This window comes from Vigna angularis, chromosome 5, assembly GCF_016808095.1.
Source record: "Vigna angularis cultivar LongXiaoDou No.4 chromosome 5, ASM1680809v1, whole genome shotgun sequence".
NCBI lineage: Eukaryota > Viridiplantae > Streptophyta > Magnoliopsida > Fabales > Fabaceae > Vigna > Vigna angularis.
The window spans coordinates 29,929,256-29,952,798 of record NC_068974.1 but is presented as its reverse complement, the minus strand read 5'-3'; the positions used below and the strand labels follow the sequence as shown (position 1 = coordinate 29,952,798).

At 39.4% G+C, this 23,543-nt stretch overlaps 1 protein-coding gene across 1 annotated transcript; it reads right to left on the bottom strand.

Annotated features, from left to right (window-relative positions):
• Nucleotides 1-2,469: 2,469 nt before the first annotated feature.
• LOC108340255 (uncharacterized) lies at nt 2,470-23,310 on the bottom strand. The gene is made up of 9 exons (XM_017577502.2): nt 22,824-23,310; nt 22,535-22,582; nt 22,331-22,390; nt 21,606-21,689; nt 21,400-21,504; nt 18,301-18,414; nt 18,099-18,199; nt 3,034-3,145; nt 2,470-2,838 (listed from the first exon to the last, which is right to left on the bottom strand). The coding sequence occupies exons 1-9, from the start codon at nt 23,271-23,273 to the stop codon at nt 2,710-2,712; spliced, it is 1,203 nt and encodes a 400-aa protein (XP_017432991.1). The 5' UTR covers nt 23,274-23,310; the 3' UTR covers nt 2,470-2,709.
• Nucleotides 23,311-23,543: the final 233 nt, after the last annotated feature.

Here is a 23,543-nt window from a genome sequence, read left to right as displayed (position 1 = left end):
CTGCATGTCCTAGTACCTCAAACTTAGGAAGCGCATGAACTAGTGGAGCCATCTGTCATAGTTGCCACACGAGGAAGAGGAGGACGTGACACTAGAGGAGGAGGACGAGGAGGTCGGGGACGTCCTCAATGCACATACTGTAAAAGGATGGGTCACACTCAAGAGAATTATTACTCCTTACGTGGCTTCCTTTCCAAAACCGTTAATATTTCAAAGATTAAAACTTCCATAAGACTGAAACTTCCACTTCTAAGTTCACCGAGGATGAATATCAAAAGTATCTAAGGTTAAAGTCTAACAGCTTGGCACAACCATCTCAATCTCCCAATACATCAACAACCTTCATTTCTCAATCCATGGAAAGCCAAAATTCATGGGTAATTGACTCAGGTGCTTCTGATCACATTTTTGGTAATACCTCTTTATTCTCATCTATTTCCTTTTGAGAAAAACCTCATTTCATAACCTTGCAAATGGATCTAAAACTTCTTCTAAAGGAGTTGGTCATGTTTCCTTGTCTCTCTCCCTCAATCTCAACTCTGTCCTTTTTGTCCCTAATTGTCCTTTTAATTTAATTTCCCTAAGTCAATTGACCAAAATGTTAAATTGTTCAATAACATTTGATAAAAAATCTTTTGTTATACAAGAGTGTGGTTCGGGGAAACATATTGGAGAAGATATGAAGTTAGCGAATTATACCATTTTGGATCTCGTCCAAGGGTGTCTTGTGTTGCTGCTCCTAATCATAAAGTGCTACATGATCGACTTGGTCATCCTCATTTGTCCAAATTAAAAAAGATGTGTTCTGAACTTTTGTCTCGCGCTGACTTAGAGGAGAAGAAGTTTGTTCTTCTCGCGCTCAATCACCATATGTTCTTACGGAGTTGATTTATTGTTCATTGATTTGGTAAATAATGTTAGTTCATTTCTAAATCCCTAAATTAGTAACATCCCAAAACCCTAATCCCTCTCTTGTTTCTTCCAAAACCATAATCTCGAAATGTTTCTATATTTAAGATCGAAGGAAATTGGGTAAGGGTATTTTCTGTCAAGTTTATGTTGGTAGAAGGGTAAGTGATGACTCTGGTTGAATAGCTCCTGATGTGGTTGAGGTATTACTCATAATTTCAATCTCTTTAAGGGTTTGATGAAGTATTAGTGAGCCTATGCTGAATTACACATTGTTTTTACTTATTTTAACCTTCTTTAGAGGTTGTAGTTAAGTTTGAGCATAGAAACAGTAAGGGTTGCAATTATTGGCCTCTTTGGGCCTTTTGTGTTTGAACATGATTACTCGACACCAAACAGGATCATTGAATGTGTTCATCTAGATCGGTCGATCCATCGTACTTTTCGAACGTTGGGGGCGTTGACTTCTCCGACATCGATCTTCCATGACTGTCATGGGGAAGGGTAGCAGGCCCTTGACCTATACCGTAAGGACCGAGATGGTCATCTTAATAGCTGCGCTATTCACTTCTTGCCCAGTCTTACTAATCTCCTGACTGGTCGTCCTCACCTCCTAAGCGGTCCGACTAGGTCTATCCCCATGATTATTTTCTTCGATTTGGTGGGGATGAGGGACATCGAATGTTAGGTCGATTGCTCCTATTAAGCAACAACGTGTTTTACCCTTAATGCGGCTATCTTGGTGACATGCCTTCGTTGCATCTCCTGCATTTGAGCCTGCATCTATACCTGCATTTCCCTTATCAGTTTCATAAGGTCTTGTTCTCTCATGTTTATTGTGGTCATCATTGGATATTTTCCTTACGTCCTCGGACCTTACGATGTACACCAAAATGTTTCCGTTTGTGTAGTCGATATTATGGCTTTTTATACAAATTATCTCCTTACTCCTAGCTTGGACCCTACTTTTATGAATGTAGCAAAAACAAGTTTTATTCTGCATTCCACTTCACTTGTATTTTCTATATACGAGGCTATAGCATTGCTATTGTATCCTCCTAAAATCGTATCTAAATATCTCACAAACCAACTTCAATTGTGTATCGTAATCAATTTTCAGTGCCTAATTAAAATTCACTTTAGAAAACAATCTCAAACACTTAATTAATATCCATAACAGATAACAATGTCCAATACTTAAATAATACGCACTTCAAAACAATATCAAACTGAGTCATGCCTCCCAATAGAAAACAGTAACAACATTAAGAAGAACGACCACATTAAATATTTTTTAATAAATTTGAGATAGATTTAACTCGAATTTGGGAAAATTACTCCAACTATTTTCATTTCTCTATCTCTCTCTCCTTGCATAACTTATGAGTTTTCCAATAAATGAAAATAAATATATTATGTAATATCTAATTTTCTATTTCCATTTTACTTGGCGTTTTTTATAATAAAAATGTTAACTTTCATATACTTTTGTATTCTTCCTAATAATATATGGAATCACTATTGTTTATTCCCAACAGTTATATGCGCAAGAATAAAAAATTGTAATTAGACCATTTTCTATCTCCCTTGGGATTCCTGTTAAAATGGAACTATCTGACTGGGTATTTATTAGTATTGTATAACATGATTTCTATGTAAAGATTCAAAAAGAATTGTTATTCTTGATACGAAAAAGATAAATAGCTTCTGCATCAACTTCGTTGATGGTTGACTCAACTGCTACATGTTTCAATTCCTACATCGACGTTGTGGTGGATGACAGCATCTCTTATAAGAAAGTTATTTCTTGCATGAAAGATAGATTCCTGATATAATGGCCACCCCAGCCACGACAACACCAACGGATGTCACGATTCTTATTGCAGATACAGCTGGTTCAACAGATGGAACTGTCATGAGATCCTTCATCTGAAAAAAGAAAACGTTGTGAACTGAGGTAAGAAAATATGGCAATGAATAACAAAAGCATAACTATATGATTTTGGAAAAATATTGCAAAATAAGGGGCAAAAATCCGGTTCATATGACTGGTTATACAATTTTGTGATAAAAATACTTATAAATTGTCGATTATACCAGACAAATAACTAAATGTTCACCCACCACGACAGGTTGCTTCCAATGCTTCTTTATTCCCTGTAAATGACCCTTTCCAACAACAGCAACAACTGAGCTATTTTCACTCGCCACTTTTAATAATGTGGAGGACATGTACCTGATGGATGAAAGTCAAATCATGTAAAATTTATAAACAAAATTGTAAAAAACGTTACGGCAAACTGTCAATTGAACGGGCAGTCAACCTCGATGCAACCATTTACTCAGTCTCCTCAACATATGGTCTACTTTTAACTAAATATTGGGGGAAGAGATTGCATATTTGTAGAGATTACAAGTACATCATAGTTATCAAAAGCATGAAAGGCAAACCAAAGTTTTTATATTAACAAACATCATCGTAATAACCTAAAAAAATGACATAGTAGTTTAAAAATAGTAAAACTCAATTATTTTAATGTAAATAGAAGATTTTAAGACGAGTTTCATTATTTCAATTACACCATCTCTCTAAAAACAGATTCCTCTAGAGCTCTTCCTTCCCTCTATGTCTAAGTCATCTGTTTGAAGATCAGTAAGCGTCTATGTGATCCTTGAGGCAACGTCTACCAACCTTCGATTAGTTTGTCCAAAAGAGTAAATTAGTTTCAACTCTTTTTCTTTAGCTCTCACATTTTCCTTTGGATGTGGACTTTATTTTCTATGCATGTGTCATCTGAGCCTTCCCTTAAGTTCTCTACTGATGAGTAGTTCTAATGGCATACCTTAACCATGCTTTCGTTGTCCGTAGGTGTTATTTGGCCTCTTTAAGCTGAGAGAGCAGAGTAGGGTTCTCTAGAGCTGGTTTAAGTTTCTAACAGGTAAGGGAAGGTAGTGTGCATTCTTAAATTTTAATTTACAAGTATGATTTGTGATTGTTTGGATGATAGGATGATTTAATTGTAATTGTCATATTCGTTCTAGTATTTATTGTGCTTAGATGATGTTAATTGATAGCATGATGTTTGAATATCTGGTATGATGTGATTTTGATGTTATTGCTGTCATGAATAATATATTATGAAGTTGTATTGATGTTTGGAATTGGCTGCAATGTTTAAGGGGTAGTGAGTTATCAAAGTTATGGGTTTGCTAGTCAAAAATTGAGGTTTTGATAGGCAAGTTTCTGAGATAAGGGTTGGATTGAGAAATCTGGTGTTTCAGGTCTGGTTTTGTGTTAGTTGAAACTTGTTAGAGCTTAGAGTTAGTAGAAATCTGAAATAGGAACAAGTGTTAGTTAGTAGAGTGGTTTTAAAAAGTTTCAAGTTCAACTTTAGGGGTTTTAACGGTTGAGATTTTGAGAAAATGGTTAGATGAAAAAATCAGAAGTTTAGGGTCAATTCTTAAGTGATTTAGGACTTGTTTAGGTGTTGAGTTAGGCAAAATCTGAGGTGGAAATGATACTTGGTTCTTATGTTGTTTTTCTATCACGTTTTAGTCCAAATTGGAGGTTCTAACTAGTGAAAACTTAAAGTATAGAGGCTGTGATGAAAATTAGATTTTGGGGTATGTTATTGAGTCCATTAAGACTTGTTCATACCTTTAGTTTGCAGAGTTTTGAGTTAGAAAGTGTAGATTTGAGTTTAGGTACTTTTGGAGTTGTCATATGGGTTTAATGCACCTAGTTTCGGGTCTAATGATCAAAGAGGTACTTTGTTTTTATTTATAAACATGTTTTCATATCAATTCTAGTGTGTAAGAAACCCTTTTGATCAATTGCATAAGTCTTAGGTACATCAAAATCCATAAACACTGTGTGTTATCAACTAATATGGCACCAAACGCCTCTTTCTGGGCTCCTGAGCGCCACATTCCTGTGTCGCTGAGGCTGAGCGTCAGGTTTCTGGCACTGAGCGCCACTTTTTAGTGGCTAGAGCGCTAAGCTCTACCTTCTAGGGGCTGAGCGCCACTTTTGTAAGTATGGGTTTAAAGGGTTTTAGTGTTGTTTAGTGGTTCTTCTTGAACTGGTTCTTGTGCATTGATGGATATGGAGTGGTTTCATGTGATTGCTTACTATATTTATATGAAAGATATGTATGTGAATGAAAAAGTGTGGAAAGGAGTTCCAAGGAGGAAATTCCTATTGGTAGTTTCAAGTATTGTTTGTATAAAATGCAGGGAGCTCCGTCTTGGGGGTTATCCTGAAACTCTAATGATCGTTCATTCTCAATTAGAGAAGATTGATACATGTGATGAGAGTAGTAGGAAGTCTTAGTTTAAGTGCTTCGAGTATGACCTAAGACACAATACAAACTATCCTTGTGAGTGTGGTAGGGTAAAACCTATTGGCAATGGCTTTGCAAAGCATTAGAGGTCACCATAAGTGCACGACCTATCATAGCTCGACATTCATACTAAATCCTAATAAGCCAGTCTAGGTCTTGACATGTCTTAGATGTTTGAATTGTTTTATGTGAAATGTGATTCATGTGTGAAATGTTAATGTATATTATGAATTGTTTGTATCACTAGCTTACCCTTTTGTTTATATCTTTTTGGGATGTCCTTGTGCTTTGTTGTCTTGGCTATGATCATCTGGTGGGTGTGAGCAAAAGGTGATGAGGTGACTGTAGAGCAAGCCTTAGGTTGAGATGGCCCAGAGGCTTAGTAGTTTTTGTATTATAACTTTAGTAGTTGTCATTTCTTTTGCTTGTTTTAAAACACCAAATATTGTATATGGTTTGAGCTTAGTAAATCTTTATATGGGGTTTGATTATAGTTATGCTTAAATGACTATAATATAACTTTATATTCTCCTAATTGTTAACTAATTTATTCTATTAATTATGTGATAGTTCCTTTATAGTTTTAATACTATATATTTGGGATGTTACATTAATGGTATCAGAGCATTTCATCCTTAGGATAACTTGAGAGTTGTTGGTTTGTCGTATCTTTCCCGTGAAGAGTTGTATCTAACTGGAAGTATTGAGAACAGAAAAACAACTTGATAAGAGTAATAAGGGTGCGCACTCATGACTCTATCAGAGATGATTTTCCTTTCTTAATTCATAAGGTTTGGGGAAAGAAGAGTTGTGGTCCGAGTTTTGTTTTCTATAGTGTTTCTTGTCTTGTTCTTGCCTTTGTGGTAGTGTTTTATGCTCTATAGTGGTAGAGGAATGCAGATTCAAGGATAATTTGACCTGTATACCTTTATTAGAATTTGCCTTGAAGATAGGGAGATATGGTGTGTGGGAGCTTGGGTATTAGAAGATCATAGATTTTGCCCCGCAAAGGATGGAGAAATATGTTGGAGTTCAAAAGTTACATTTTCGTTGAAGGAGTCTCAAGAACAGAGTTAGGGGAGTAGAAATCACAAGTTTTGCAAGAGAAATTGGATTTAGAATTCAGAGTAAAAGCGCAGGTGTCAGTGTGCACTGGCGTAGCAACATTGAGAAGGCAACATGGTTTTGCATATCAGAAATGTTTGGGACTTATAAGGAAAATGATGGAAGGTTTGAGGTTAAAGTTAAAAAGGAAATAGGAATTCTGAAGTGGACCAAGGGGAATCAATCTTTAGAAAAGAGGTATAAGACGAAGAAGAGTTTGAGGAGTAGTTGTGTAAGGCAAAGTTTTCCAAGTTGGAGAAAAGGTCTTTGAGGAGAATGAAGTATTGTAAGGGTTTTAAGCTAAGTAAAATAATCAGAAGGAGATGGTTAGATCTTCTCAGCAAGTGGATGCATCAAAGTTAAGTTTAGAGGGATGTTTCAAGATAAGTGGTTTGCATATAAGGAAGGTTTGACCTTGGGCTGAGGTGGAAGATTTCAAGCACCAAAGGAAGAAGTACATCAAACAATCAATTTTGTAAGAAAAGGTAAGGCTATAGAATTAGAGTACGGTGAATGAGGAAGGGAGAAGAAAAGTTTTGAAATAGATGGGAAAAAAAGGTGTCTACAATATAAGCTACAAAAGTGGTTATCGAGAATGATTAGTGAGCTTGGGTTGGTTGAGATGTTCGGAGTTATGAAGTTGCAGGTTGAGTTGAGGTTGATTTCAATAGATATAGTAGTCTGACTATATCTAGTGATTTTCTAAGTTGATTAAGGAGAGACAGTTGCTAGATCCTAGTCTATCGAGTATAGTGAGGCAGTTTGTACATATCGGGTCAGAGTGTTTGGGATGGGGTAGGAGGATAATAGTTGTGGGATCCTAGACAACAAAAATCAGTGGAGTGATTGATATAGAACGGCCTAAGGAGTTAATGATGGGTCAAAAGATGTGTTGAGGTTCAGAGATAGGATGTTAATGCCAGATAGGGAATGAAGAGGTTTATTCTTGAAGAAGGTTTTAAGTTAAGCTAGTAGTGTTTGCTGTAGTGGTGATTACATGAAGATTGCTAGGATGTGTGGCACTTGTCGAGGTGATCAAAGGGTTCAGGTTTGAAGTTTATATGAAATGGTTTCTTAGCAAGTTTGGAGCATAACCTTATAAGAGGATTGGTCATCTTTCCATCTTGTTTTAGTAGATGTTGGTCTTCCAGGGGTGTTCCTCGTTTTAAGAGAAGGAAAAACAATGGTGGTGCATCAAGTGTGGATTTGTTTTAAGAGAAGGAAAAACAATGGTGGTGTGCATCAAGTGTGGATTAAGCAAATAGTTGGGGACAAGTGTTAAGTGAATCAGAGATGTCTGACAAACGCAAGGGAAGGAGAGATGACGTTGTTTCTTTTGGTAAGTTCGAGGTTTGACTGCAAGGATGGTTTGGTTGTTTTCCAATCTCTTTTCTAGTGGTTTATGATATTTAAGAGAACTTTCGTGTTTCAAGGAGGAGAGTCGATGGTTATACACTAGGCATAGATCAAGTTAAAAAGTGAAGGCAAAGTGTTGTGAGCAAGATTGTCAAACTAGAGCGTTTACGTAAACTCGTGAGAGTTTAATAAACTCGACTCATAAACTTGTAAGAGTTTACTTTATATAAAAATATTAAAAAAAATTATATGAATAATATCCTAATTCAAATAAATTTACAAAATTATATAACTTCAAATAAATAAAATTCTTAGACATATTTATTTATAAAAATATTATAAAACATAAATATTTGGATTAGTATCCATTAAATTTGATCTATTTCGAGACATAATGCTCTAAGTTTTTTCATTAAACATAAAAGAAAAAATAGTGATAGTGACAGAGGTCTTAGGTTTTATTGTTTAGAAAAACAATTTCATTTACCTATTAAAAACCAAAACAATGTCAGAGGCTCAGCTCATGCCTTTGTTAAGAAAAAATAACTTCACTCAACAGTGAGTGATGCAATGGTGGAAGGAGGTGAGACCAGAAGGCGAGACCAAAAGGCAAGCCCAGGAGACGAGACAACAGTGCAATGACGAGCACAACGACAAGCCCGAACCAGGCATAACGACAACCACAAACAGAGTGTAAACAAAGTGTGAACGAGCGCACGCAACAGGGACCTGAAGGAGGCGAGGCGATGGCGAACGAGATGGCCACAGAGAGAAGCAGAGGAGCGAGAGAGACAGTGCCAATTAGGTCATGAAACCCTAAACCCAAAATGAGCTCGTTTTTCTTAATTCTTTTCCCTTTCAAGCTCCCAAAATCGCTCCAATATCACGATTATACACAATCCTACTGGTTTCACAATCAATTCCACCGAGTTTACTTAAAAAACGAGTTTACTTCTAAGTTAACTCGTGTTAGGATATTTATCCTATTTTATCATCATTATAGTGTGTCAAGGGTTACCCTATTTATCATGATTATATTATGTCTAGGATTACTCTATTTATCATGATTATATTGTGTCTAGGGTTACCCTATTTATCATGTACTTGTGTATCAATTTATTCTTATAAATAGAAGATTGTGAGAGGGATCAATCAAGCCCTCTAGAATTATTTTGCAGTTTCAATCTTAAGTTGGTATCAGAGCGGGTCGATCCTGCTCTGGTTTCTATCTCGTAATATATATATGTCCGGCGCCATAGTTCTTCGTCGCCCGCCACTGTCCGCCGCTGCCCGCCGCCGGCCACCGTCAACCGTCGGCCACCGCCGGCCACTGTCCGGCCACCGTCCGGCCACCGTCGCCGCCGGCCACCACCCGCCGTTGCCGGCCACCGTCGTCCATCACTGTCACAGTTTCCTTCGTCTAAACCCTTAGGGTTTTCTTGTTCCAAATTAGTACTATTCGTCTTCTTCAGAAATGGCGTCTGGCAGTACTCTTTCCTTCTCTGGAAGTCCATCAATTACCTCCGAGAAGCTAAATGGAAAAAATTATCTATCATGGTCCTCCACTTCTATGTTTTCTGAGGATGAATATCAAGAGTATTTAAGGTTAAAGTCTAACACCTTGGCACAACCATCTCAATCTCCCAATACATCAACAGCTTGCGTTTCTCAATCTATGAAATGTCAAAATTCATGGGTAATTGACTCAGGTGCTTCTGATCACATTTCTGGTAATACCTCTTTGTTCTCATCTATTTCCTTTCGAGAAAAACCTCATTTCATAACCCTTGCAAATGGATCTAAATCTTCTTCCAAAGGAGTCGGTCATGTTATGTGAGTCATGTCAATTGGGAAAACATGTTAGATCTTCCTTTCCTAAAAGGTCTCAATCAATATGTAATTCTAGTTTTTCCATCATCCATTCTGATATATGGGGACCTAGTCGTATCTCCTCCTTTGGTTTTAGATATTTTGTTACCTTTATTGATGAATATTCAAGATGTACTTGGGTTTATCTTATGAAAAATCGTTCTGAATTGTTAGCTATCTTTACATCCTTTTTGAATGAAATCAAGAATCAATTTGGTCAAGTAATCAAAATATTAAGAAGTGATAATGCAAAAGAGTATTTCTCATCCTCCTTTTCTGCCATCTTGAGTTCCCATGGTATCTTACATCAGTCTACTTGTCCTCATACACCACAGCAAAATGGTATAGCAGAACGAAAAAATAGACACTTGGTTGAAACTGCTCGTACCCTTTTGCTTGGTGCCCATATTCCTGTCCATCACTGGGGGGATGCCATCTTAACTGCATGTTATCTTATTAATAGGATGCCCTCCTCCTCTCTTGATAATAAAGTCCCTTTCTCCATTTTGTTTCCTAATGATCCTCTCTTTCATACATCTCCCCGAGTGTTTGGCTGTGTATGTTTTGTTCATGACATGTCTCCAGGTCTAGACAAACTCTCCGCTCGCGCTCTCAAATGTGTCTTCTTAGGCTATTCTCGACTTCAAAAAGGATATCGGTGTTACTCTCCTGAAACTAAGAAGTATTACATGTCTGCCAATGTCACATTCTTTGAACAGACTCCTTACTTCTCTCCATCTGTTCAGGATGTTTCTTTCCTCCAGCAGGTCCTTCCTATTCCAATGGCTGAATCAAATAGCTCCACTGTCTCTATCATTCCAACTCTTGATCACAATCCTTCTACACCTGTTCCTCCACATACTGAGATCATCCCACACAGGGCCCCAATGGATAGTCCACCTCCCCAAGACAATGGTGAATCTCCTACTTCAGATTCTTCTCCCTCGTCACCTCCTCCCACGCCTCCTGGTGCAAATGATTCAGCATGGCCTATTGCCCTCAGAAAAGGTACTCGTTCCACTCGGAACCCTCATCCCGTTTATAATTTTCTAAGCTATCATCGATTGTCGTCCTCCTATTTTTCTCTTTTATCCTCAGTGTCCTCTGTTGTTATACCCAAGAATGTGAAAGAAGCACTTGATCATCCTGGATGGCGACAAGCTATGATTGCAGAAATGCAGGCTCTTGACCACAGTAATACTTGGGAGCTGGTGCCCCTTCCCCCAGGCAAAAAGGCGGTTGGTTGTCGATGGGTGTATGCAGTTAAAGTTGGCCCTGATGGTGAAATTGATCGGCTCAAAGCTCGGCTTGTTGCAAAAGGTTACACTCAGGTTTATGGTCTTGATTATTGTGACACTTTCTCTCCTGTAGCCAAGATGACTACTATTCGTCTCTTCTTTGCCATGGCAGCCATTCGTCACTGGCCACTTCATCAATTGGATATCAAGAATGCCTTCCTACATGGTGATCTTGAGGAAGAAGTTTATATGGAGCAACCTCCTGGGTTTGTTGCTCAGGGGGAGTCTGGTATGGTATGCAAATTGCATCGATCTCTATATGGCCTCAAGCAATCCCCACGTGCTTGGTTTGGAAAGTTTAGCTCCATTGTTCAAAAATTTGGGCTAAAACGCAGTGAAGTGGACCATTCAGTTTTTTATTGTCATTCTTCTCTCGGAAAATGTGTTTACTTAATAGTATATGTTGATGATATTGTCATTACAGGAAATGATGTTGTTGGAATATCTCAACTAAAAGAGTACTTGTGTAGACATTTTCAAACCAAGGATCTTGGAAGTCTCAAATACTTCTTAGGCATTGAAGTAGCGCAATCAAAAGATGGAGTTGTAATCTCCCAAAGGAAGTATGCTCTTGATATATTACAAGAAACAGGCATGATTGATTGTAGACCGGTAGACAGTCCCATGGACCCAAACCAGAAATTAAGGACAGAAGAAGGTGAATTATTCTCCGATCCAGAGAGGTATAGGAGGCTGGTTGGCAAACTGATTTATCTCACTATTACAAGGCCAGATCTATCCTTTGCAGTTGGAGTGGTTAGTCAGTTCATGCAGGCTCCATGTGTTGACCATTGGAATGCTCTCATTCGCATTCTAAGGTATGTAAAGAAGGCTCCCGGGCAAGGATTGTTATATGAAGATAAAGGAAGCATTCATGTCTCTGGGTATTGTGATGCAGATTGGGCAGGTTCACCTATTGATAGACGGTCTACAACAGGATATTGTGTTTTTCTGGGAGGAAACATTATTTCATGGAAAAGTAAGAAACAGAATGTAGTAGCTCGATCAACCGCGGAAGCCGAGTATAGGGCAATGGCATCACTAACATGTGAACTTATATGGGTGAAACAATTCCTTCAAGAGATTAAATTTTGTGACATCCATACTATGAAGATGTATTGCGACAATCAAGCTGCTCTCCACATTGCATCAAATCCAGTGTTTCACGAGAGGACTAAACATATAGAAATCGATTGTCATTTTGTTCGTGAAAAGTTGTTGACCAAAGAAATATGTACTGAGTTTATTGGGTCAAACGATCAACTCGCAGATGTATTGACAAAGTCATTAAGGGGTCCTCGGATTGAGTTTATTTGTTCCAAGCTTGGTACATATAATTTGTATGCTCCAGCTTGAGGGGGAGTGTTAGGATATTTATCCTATTTTATCATCATTATAATGTGTCAAGGGTTACCCTATTTATCATGATTATATTATGTCTAGGATTACTCTATTTATCATGATTATATTGTGTCTAGGGTTACCCTATTTATCATGTACTTGTGTATCAATTTATTCTTATAAATAGAAGATTGTGAGAGGGATCAATCAAGCCCTCTAGAATTATTTTGCAGTTTCAATCTTAAGTTGGTATCAGAGCCAGGTTAGAGCCTATCCTAGCGAGTTCTAAGTGGGCATTCTATTCTTCTCTTCCACCCGCAATCGGGCCGCTATCGGACCACCCGATGTGGGGATGTGTTGGAAGTCCCACATCGACTAGAGATAAGGCCAAATGATAATATATAAGTGAGGTGCAAACCTCACCTTACAAGCCGGTTGTGTGGGGATGAGTTAGGCATAAACTCACTTTCTAATAACTCGAAAGCCAGGTCTAGAAACATAAACTCGCAAGTTTGATAACCATGATTGTGAGAATTAGAGAAAATTAACAAGGACAAGTGAAGAGGAGAAGACATGATCTTAATTGTGGAAGGGTTTCTATGGATGTTCTGAAGCAGGTACAAGAATTTCCACCTTAAAGTAGTGGAGTGAACTATTGCATTAGCGTATGAAGCTGCACCAATGTCCATAGTTCCTTTTTGTATAGTTCCTGTTAGGTGTGTAGAGTAAAAGAAGAAAAAGGAGGAGTTGTTAAAGTAGTAGTGGTCTAGACTCAGTGCAATAATCAAAATAGCTACAAGTTTCATAGATCTTGGAAGAGAAGTAGAGGGCAGGTGGAACAGTTCGAGTGTAAGTCTTGGCTCAAGTAACAATGGTTTTTGGGAATTATGTTTCCTAAGGAATGGAGACAATCTTGAGGAAATGGAATGATAAGGTTATCGTGTTAAAGATGAGTTCTCTAGGTTTTGCAAAATCATAAAATTTTTTAAAAAGGTTCTCAAGAGGGGTGATTTTCTGGTTAAAGCTAACATGAATGGATTATCTTTTTCAGTAAACAGATGAGTATGACTGTATGAGGATTACAGTAGCGGAGTGGATGATGGTGGACATGTTCTTATAAGTAAGAGGTGTGTGAGAAGAGCTTTCTTATTAATGTGTTGATGGTTTGTGAGTTGTGGTCCTCTTTAATCGGTAGAGATGTTTGTTTTAGGGATGAGTTAAGAGTGTTTGATGACCTTCAAAAGACAAAGGTGAGGTTGTGTATAAGGGAAATAGGAAAGAGACAGAGAAGACGAAGTGAGCCTATGGTTTCAAGCTACGGTGTTAAACTTGAAGTAAGAGAGTGTTAATGGACATTGATCAAAGAAAATGGGTCACTAGACGAAGGAGATGAACTAAGCTATGGTTTCAAGTTGTAGTGTCAATCTTGAGAGGAGAAAGTGTTAAGATTGTTAGAACAAAAAGAAGATTCAAGTTCTTGGTTCGATAAGGATTAAGTAAGATTAGTTGGAGAGTATGAAGACTGGGGTCTAAAGCAAAGTTGTAAAGAGATTTCATTATTATAGTTGCAATACTATAACTAGTGAAATTCTCAAAATGGGTTAAGAAAAAGCAGTTTGGACAATTCTAGTTTGAGATGTATCATAAGATTGCTAAGTACTAATCAAGCAAGTGATTTCAAGTTGAGAAAGATGCAGATCTAAGCATGGTTACAAGCTAGTAAGTCAAGAAATGCAGATGGTTCAGAATGGTGAGTTAAAGAAGTGAAGATGGAGAGCTCAAATTGGTTTTGTCGTTGCAACGGATGAGAGTTCTGCGTTTGTAATGAAGGACTAAGTTACTCAAGGGAAAAGCTCAATAAAGGAAGGTGAAGTTATCAAAGTGGTTGTGTTTAAGAGTGATCAAAAGTGTTAACAGTTGGCAGAAAAATCAGAAGTCATGACTGAATAAGTCAGTTGTATGGTGTTTCAAAGAGGAAGCAAGAGAAGGTGAAGTGATATCAGTCAGACATTAATATGATGTCAAGGCTAGCTAAAGTTTTAAAAAGAATTTACAAAAGGTAGTGCAAGTCAGATACAAATTTGTTGGTCATGTGAAGGAGGATCCTTAACGCTGAGGTTTGAAGGTTGAGAAGTTGATTTGAGAATAGGGGCTAAACCAATCTACATTATTGAACACTAGAGCATTTTAGCGCAAAGACAAGGTTTTCATGATAGTAAGGTTGTTAAGGAGTAGTATCTCGATTGAGCTAGGTGGTTGTGATAGAGAAAATGAGGAGAGCATGTTTTCATTCTACCTAATGAGTGAATTTTTGAGGACGAAAATTTTTTTTGTTGGGAAGGATGTAAAACCTAGAAAAATGACATTTTAGAAGTAGTAGTAGTTTAAAAATTGTGAGACTCAATTATTTTAATATTAAATGGTTTTATTATAAATAGAAGTTTATAAGACAAGTTTCATTATTTCAAGTCACACCATCTCTCTAAAAACAATTTCGTCTAGTGCTTTTCCTTTCCTCTATGTCTTTTACCTGCTGAGTCATTTGTTTGAAGATCAGGAAGCATGTATGTGATCCTTCAGGCAAAGTCTACCAACCTATCCGATCAGTTTGTCCGAAAAAGTAAGTTAGTTTCCACTCTTTTTCTTGAACTCTCACATTTTCCTCTACATGTGGACTTTATTTCCTATGCATGTGTCTTTTGAGCCTTCCCTTAAGTATGGGTTTAAAAGGTTTTAGTGTTGTTTATTGGTTCTTCTTGAATTGGTTCTTGTGCATTGATGGATATGCAGTGGTTTCATGTGATTGCCTACTCTAGTTATATGAAAGATATGTATGTGAATGAAAAAGTGTGGAAAAGAATTCCAAGGAGGAAATTCCTATTGGTGGTTTCAAGTATTGTTGGTATGAATGTAGGGAACTCAGTCTTAGGGGTTATCCTGAAACTCTAATGATCGTTCATTTTCAATTAGAGAAGATTGATACATGTGGTCAGAGTAGCAGAAAGTCTTAGTCTAGGTGCTTCCAGTATGGCCTAAGACGCGATACAGAATAACCTTGTGAGTGTGGTAGGGTGAAACCATTTGACAATGGCTTTGCAAAGAAGTAAAAGCCACCACAAGTGCACGACCCGCCATAGCTCGACATTCATACTATATATGGATAGTCCAGTCTTGGTCTTGGCATGTTTAAGATGTTTGAATTGTTTTATGTGAAATGTGATTCATGTGTGAAATGTTAATATATATTATGAATTGTTTTGTATCACTAGCTTACCCTTTTGTTTATGTCTTTTTGGTATGTCCTTGTGCTTTGTTGTCTTGGCTATAATCATCTGGTGGGTGTGAGCAGAAAATGATGAGGTGACCATGGAGCAAGCCTTAGGTGGAGATTGCCCAGAGGCTTAGTAGTTTTTGTATTATCACTTTAGTAGCTGTCATTTCTTTTGGTTGTTTTAAAACACCAAATCTTGTATATGGTTTGAGCTTAGTAAATCTGTATATGGAGTTTGGTTATAGTTATGTTTAAATGACTGTAATAAAACTTTATATCTCCTAGTTGTTAACTAATCTATTATATTAATTATGTGATAGTTCCTTTATAGTTTTAATATTATATATTTGGGATGTTACAATCGTCCCACCACCAGAGGGCAGAGCATACTACTACTTGAAAGGCATATTGTTAGGATATAGGGTATTTGGGATATAAGGGCATAATGGGAAATGGGATTAGGATAGAAGGTAGAGGAACTGTATAAATAGATTGTTTGGATAGTTAGAAGGTAGTTTTTGGTTACATTGTTTGTTAACAAGCCATTGACCTGTGAAGAGGGTTATGCCTCTGGATCTTGTATACACACACTATTCTTTCTGTTAATAATACACAATTCACCATATATTTCTCTCTGTTTTCTGGGTGTGAGAGATTGTGAGGGAGTTCTTGATTAGGTTCCCAGTTTAGGAACCTATCAATTGATCCGACCTGCCGGATTCATCCCGATCGAAGGAGTGACGAGCGCGCGGGATGGAGGGAAGAGTGGCAGCAATAGAAGGGCAGATGGAGGCGGTATACATTGCGATAGCCGAGACGAAGGCTGATACGGTGTTCTTGTGGCATGAAATCGGGGCATGGAGGCAGAATTACGAAGCAATGCGTCAGGATATTCAGGCGATCCTGAAGATGTTAGGGGATCGCAATCGCGACCCGAACGACCATCGCCAAGGGGGCAGTGAATCTTCGGTGAATGACAACGGTGTCGGACCCGACGAAGATAGAGAAAGACGAGGAGAAGGGCGACAGGACGGACAAATTAATTGGAGAAAACGGGTGGAGTTACCCGTGTTCGAAGGTGGCGAACTGTGGAACTGGATCAGTAAGGCGGAAAAGTTCTTCGAGGTGCAGAGAGTGGACGAAGACGAGAAATTACAACTGGCTTTCATTAGTATGGAGGGGTATGTTGGGAGTTGGTTTCGATTTTGGAGAGAGAAAACCAAGAACCATTCTTGGGAAGGGTTAAAGAGAGCTTTGGGGATTAGGTTCGGGGGAGGAACGCGGGGAACAGTGTATGAGAGGCTATCGACCATTAAGCAGGTCGGGACGGTGGAGGAATACGTAAGAGAGTTCGAAGTGTTGGTGGGGCAGACCACCAAAATCCCAGAGGAACAGATTCTGGGCTACTTCATGGCAGGACTCCAGGAGGAGGTGGGCAACCATGTCAGGCCGCATGATCCCCAAGACTTGATGACAGCCATGCGAGTCGAGCGTGATGTGGAGAAATTAGGTGCGCATACAAAGACGGGACGGGGGTCGGTGCCCAAGAACCAAAGTTCGTGGGGACGAACGGCGAGAGTGGTGGCGCGAGTAGAGTTCCAACGCGATACGCAAAGTCAAGGAGGGGCCGCGGAAAGTGTCGGTTCCGTGAAGAAAGAGGCAACCCCCGAAGGCGGCGCCGCAAGAACGACTGGGGACTGGAGGGAAAGGAATACCCGCAACCTACCATATTAGGAGTACGTGAAAAGGAGAGAAGAGGGAAGATGCTTCTGGTGCGGAGGGCATTTCAGCCCGGGTCATCAATGTCCAGAGCGGGGATTGCGAATGCTGATCTTGGCCGAAGAAGAAGAGGAAAATTTGCCACCGCCCAAGCCCCCTGACTTAAATTGAAGGGCAAAGCCAGTGGGTTTCCTTCGTATGGTAAGCCGATGAGGAAGAGGAGCCATGAGACCAAGCTTCCCCATTCCAACCTTGAGGACAAGGTTGTTCTGCAGCGGGTGTAATGTTAGGATATAGGGTATTTGGGATAAAAGGGCATAATGGGAAATGGGATTAAGATAGAAGGTAGAGGAATTGTATAAATAGATTGTTTGGATAGTTAGAAGGCAGTTTTTTAGTACATTGTTTGTTAACAGGCCATTGACCTGTGAAGAGGGTTATGCCTCTGAATCTTGTATACACACACTATTCTTTCTATTAATAATACATAATTCACCATATATTTCTCTCTGTTTTCTGGGTGTGAGAGACTGTGAGGGAGTTCTTGATTAGGTTCCCAGTTTAGGAACCTATCACATATAGATAGTATCCCCTGAAAACAAATCTCCAAAATATAATTGATTGAAAGGTTTCTCATATCCTAGGCAAAAAAAGCACTATAGGTAAAAGGTCCATGCCCCCATGGTATTGAATTTCAGACCACCAGGGTGACAAGAATATGCATGTCAATAACAGAACCAAGACACCCTCCAACAAGAACCCCTGAGTGGTAACATAATAGGGTGACAAGTATTAACTGAAGCATTCTCTAAAGATTGGGAAGCAGGTTACAAGTAATAGAAGCAATAAATGAATCAGTAAATTGATATTAAGTGCAATGCGACTTACTGATCTCGTTCATGCACAAGAGTCTCCATTAAAGTCGGAAACTCCTTACTCATTTCCTGTATAACCAGAGTTAGCATGTCACTGTCATCCATTTCCTTCAGCTGAAGAAAGCAAACCCAAGTTAGGATATAGACAAGAATTAAATAGCACAAACACTAACAATTCAAACTTATCACTAGTACATGAGGATTATAAAATTTACCATCTTGTTAAGATCATCAGAGCTGGGTAAAAAAACTGCCTGGAAAAGTAAAGAGTATAACAGTTTTGTTTTATGCCAAAGTGGCATCTTACTCCATGTTCTCCTTAATGTAATCTGTATCAATCAGAATCACAATCCATTAATACATAAAAAAAGGCTCTTCATGCCAATTAAACCAAGTTGAAAGCTCACATAATAAAATAGTACATGTTGAACATATTAATCTAATTTAGAACATGCCAGTATTTCTCCCATACTTATAGAAATAATTTTAAAGAGTGATGAATAGGTGTTAGGAATAAAAGAGGAGGAAATTAACCTAATATTGAACGGTAAGGTATGGGGAAGTGAGGCCGAACGGTAAGGCAAGGGAGAAGTGAGGCCGAACAGTGTGAGAGGAGAAGCCGAACGGTAAGGCAAGGGGGAAGTATAGACCGAACGGTATCCAGAAGGGAGGAGGGAAGTAGAGGTCGAACGGTAGCCAGAAGGGAAGAGGGAAGTATAGACCGAACGGTATCCAGAAGGGAGGAGGGAAGTATATGGTCTTATCACAGGAAGGGAACCCTCTAGCTACTCCCTGCAACTTACTGTCAGGAGACTTGGGTGATGGTCGAAATGAGAAACAGAACTTATGGGACCATTTTCGTGTCTGCATTATTTCCTTAAAGGCGAGGAGCTTCTTATTCTTCCCTGTAAAATAACTTCTTATACCGTTCGGTTCTCTTCCCCCTATCTTGATACCGTTCGGCTCTCTTCCCAATGCCTTTATGCTGTTCGGAAATCTTCCCCTATCTTTATACCGTTCAGCTTTTCTATTGCTTTCCCATGCTTTTCTACCGTTCGGTTCCTTCCCCTTGCCTTCAACCGTTCGGATCGTGTTGGTTTTCTTCCTCTGCTCATCCCCCAATCTCACCTGGTACGGTTGGGTATCCTCCATGGGCAAACCCAATTCCTCTACCAGACCCTTGTCTATAAAATTAATCAAACCCGTTCGTCCTTTAATGGCCAATACCGTTCGATTCCATATCAAACCGTGCATCTTCCGGACTGATCCCACACTCTTGGCGGCTCCCGATCGGCCTGGGTGATTGGCCTCGGATCGCTCGGCAACTCCCAATCGGCCTTGGTTATAGCGATTACCCTCGGACCGTGTCACCTCACTGCTCGTTCATCCCTCAGACGACTGGTCTTCTATGGCCTCGGACCGCTCAATCAATGATGGGGAGACCGTTTTGGCTGTAAGACCGTTCGGCATGTGACTACAAACGTAAGACCGTTCGGTTCCGGTCGTCATCTCACGTTCAAATTCAGTGGTTCTCTCTCGTTTGGGTCCAACAGTCCTCTCCTGTTCGAATCCGGTCGTCCTCTCCTTTTCGCCTTCCTGGAATCCTTCATCCCTTGCGATTCGCATCGCCACCATCAAGTCTTACGGGTCATGCGGTCGGACTTGATTCCGTATGTCCTCTTGCAATCCTGGCAGAAAATATACTAACAGCTGCTCGTTCGGCACACTCTACGTTCGACCCACCCATATCTTAAAGTAACGTACATACTCGTCCACCGTCCCCGTCTGTTTCGATGTCGCCAAACGCTCAACAATGGTTCCAAACCTTACCACCAACGCATCCTTCAATCCTGCCCACGACTGGTTCGTGGCCTTCTCCCTCCAGAATCGGAACCAGTACCTCGCGCTACCCTCCATACTTATGTATGCTAATCGGACCTTCTCGTCCTCCGATACCCCATTGACGGGATCACGACTTCCTTCGGAGCTCCGATGTTGGTTCCTGGTTCGTCGTTCACGAGCGCGACTAAATGCTTGTAGTTTGCAAGTTACCGCTCTCATCTCCGTTCTCAACTCTTCTACCGACGATTCAATCGCAATCAACCTTCCCTCCATTCTTCTTCAGACGCGCTCTGTTCGCTCCTCCGATGAAGATCTGGCAGGTCGGACCAATTTGTTAGGTTTCCGATTGAGAAACCTAACTTTCTCACAATATCCCAACACCCAACAGCACAGAAACAAGAAATAACAAAGGAATAGTATGAATTTCACTGTGAATGTATATATTGTACCGTGTAACGAAATCCAGAAACGGGAGCCTAATCCCCCTCAACAAGGTCCAAGACCTGTTTACACAAAAGTATATGGCTAGCTGCCTTCTAACAATGAATAGAACTCTATTTATATAAGCTCTTCCATCCCGCCTTTCCTAACCGCTCTCTCATTTTCCCGCCTTTCTATCCTCTTACCTTAGATCCTATCAGAAGTAGAGGCAGATGAAAGGGAGGATGGGATCAAAGGTCAAACGGTATATATACGCTAGTACCAAACGGTAATTAGTAGAAGCAGATTGGGTTATCAGAAAGGATAGGGCGCGGGAAGGCGACACTATAAATAGTCTTCTTTTATTTCTGTTCAGGAGGTTATTTTCTTTTTAGTATAGACTGGGCATATTAGCCAGGAAGATAAGCTTCCTTGGGGGAGAGTATACATGTATTTTTTATACTTTACTGAATCAATAATACATACATACTTTTCAATTCTGTTGTTCGAGTGTTGAAGTGAGAAGAGGGGATCGAATTAGGTTATTTGCATAAAGTAACCTAACAATAGGCATTGAGCCTTTTCCAGTAACAGATTCAGGACTCCAGAAAAAATAAAGATTTTTCTCCAATAGAATGAACATGTTGGCGGTAAGCTTGGAGAATGCTACTGTGTTACATAGTGGTCACGAGTTCTAGTCATTGGAAGAAGGGTATTCTAATTTACAAATATGCTGGAAAAATGAGATAAGGAACTTCTTTATAACACAGAATCTCCCCTGTTTGGACAAAATGAATATAGAGTTACTTTCCAGTCGCTGAATATACCACAAGGCTTTCTAGTGATTATGCAACATGAATTTATTCTCAAGAACACCAGAGTCCAAGATATTGTAATGAAAATAAATTACAATATACTTGCAATACTATCAATTTAACTTCTAGAGATAAGTGTAAAAAACATGACTCTTTATTATTCAGAGGAATATTTAACTTCAACAGAGTATAAATTTTCTCTGCCTTCAACATATTAAATTGAAAAACTAATCCCACCTGTACAGGGCGATCACCAAGTATCACTCTGCCACCATACTTGATGGCTTCTTCATATGCCACACGAAACTCAGAGCCAGGAAAGACCTCAAGTTTACTAGCAATCTGTCAGAAACTTAATAGCAGGATATATGAGAAACATAGGAATGAAAGGTGGATGATTGAAAGCCTATTAAAGGATGACACATGATTGCCTAGAAACCTGCCTTGGCAAGGAACCAGCCATAAAGCACTTCAAACATATTATGTTTTTTCTTCAACATTGTAACCATTTCTCCCACAGTGGGTACCTGGAAGAAGCAAATTCAATAATCATGCAAACAACTGAACGAGAACCAGATTAATATGATAGAATCAATGAAATTAGTTGACAGTAGGTTTGAATAAGGCATGTGGAAAATTGAACAATAATTACAATTATCATTTTATTGCTTTAATTGTTTTCTACTTTAAGAAAAAGGAAATACTAAACTATTCGAAAGTTGACAGCTATAAGGTTTAAATCATCAAGGTAAAATGAGTTTCTGTGTGTTATGTCCTTCAGTGAAACACCAAGTAAGCCATACAATTACACAGCCATTTGATACTTTATCTTTCGAGCAATCCACTCATCTAATATCAAACTAAAGAATGCCGCCACACCCAACAAATTGGAACACTCAAATACATCACACTTGCAACCTACGCACATAAGTTACCAGTTAGAGTGGTAAGAGGGATAGCCAGATACTCTTACAAATTGGACTTAGGGTCTCACTCAACCCTACCATGTGGGATTAAACCATAAAACCTTCCATGTTAAAATTACGAAAACTCCCAAAAGTGGTCAAAGTGGGAGGCTAGGCGTGACAAGAATTAAGCCACCTTCCAACAATTAACGGACTAAAGTACAAAGGAAATGTACAAAACAACAATTTAAAAGGATAGAAACCTTGAGATTTTGAAGGGTAAGCACAGCAACACGACTGGAGCACAACTCTAGGAAGACGGCCTGTAACAAAACAAAGACCGGCCACAGGTTTACATCACTAAAAATCCAAAAATTCAAGGGGCATCATTTCATTAGACCAAGAGCAAGCAACTGAAGGATCAATCCACCAGCCAAGTATTAGTAAGTTCAAAAGGGAAACAAAACCTGCGGTTTAAGAAAATTCACTATAGCTTGAACTTCTCTGCTTGATTCCTGCACAAAATTCAGCATAAATTTTAAACTCTCAGCAATTCAACAACTGTACTTCTTATTACAACAACTAGAATTGATACGATAAAGTAAAAAATGAGAGTAACAGTTCCGATTGAAACAAAATACAGAATAAAATAAATTAAAACAATCCCTAATAATTCGTTCTCGTTGAATATAGTGACAATGTACAGCATAACGAATCCTGAAACCTGATTCTGAACTACCAGAACCAATACAATACCTCAGAGACATGAGCGGTTCCGACCAAGTAAACGTCGCAGACGCCGCCTTCGGCGGCAGACTCGCACGAGAGGACTAGAACGTTTCTGGATAGCTCCTCCGGGAGAGTGACCTGACGGTGATCGGAATCCGGCGCGTCATCCGACGTTGAGGGAGCAGCGTCGGCGTCGGAGGGCTCGTCAATTCGAACTATGCTCTCAGACAAACTCTCCATCTTCAGATCCGGGACGTGGACGAAGTCCTCGCCCGAGGCGGCGGATTCCGGCGGTTTCGCATCCATCGCCGGGGGAAATGGAGAGTGCGTTCGGCAGCGGGCGAGGGCGGAGGTTTTGGTAGAGAATTTGGGGAGAGAGAGGGTTTGGGAACAAGAAATTGATGTTGCGAGGAGATGTTTGGAGAGATGAATGAAAGGCGTGACTCGGACGAGCTGAGGAGTGACGAAGTGAGTCATAAGCTGTTGAAACGTGATTGCGGTTTGTGTGTAGAGGGTCAGAAATTAGAATAATGCGTGCGTTACAGTGTGGGCCCCTTTCTCCCCGCAAATTATTCCAAGAACAATTTAATTACTCATTTTTAGTTTAATTTGTTAGAATAAACAAAAACAAAACAGATTCAGTGTATCAGAACAGCTATAAAAGCAAACTTAAAACAGTAATACAGTTAGATGTTATTCAGTACCTTTTTGTGTGCATTCTTCTCTGAGTTTTCTCTCTTCTCTAAT

Excerpts from the sequence above, each read along its gene's own strand:
- LOC108340255 (XM_017577502.2), bottom strand. The coding sequence starts at position 23,273 with ATGACTCACTTCGTCACTCCTCAGCTCGTCCGAGTCACGCCTTTCATT. Across the intron at positions 21,690-22,330 it reads TTACCCTTCAAAATCTCAAG|GTACCCACTGTGGGAGAAAT; the intron begins GTTTCTATCCTT and ends TGCTTCTTCCAG. Across the intron at positions 18,200-18,300 it reads CTGATGATCTTAACAAGATG|CTGAAGGAAATGGATGACAG; the intron begins GTAAATTTTATA and ends TGCTTTCTTCAG.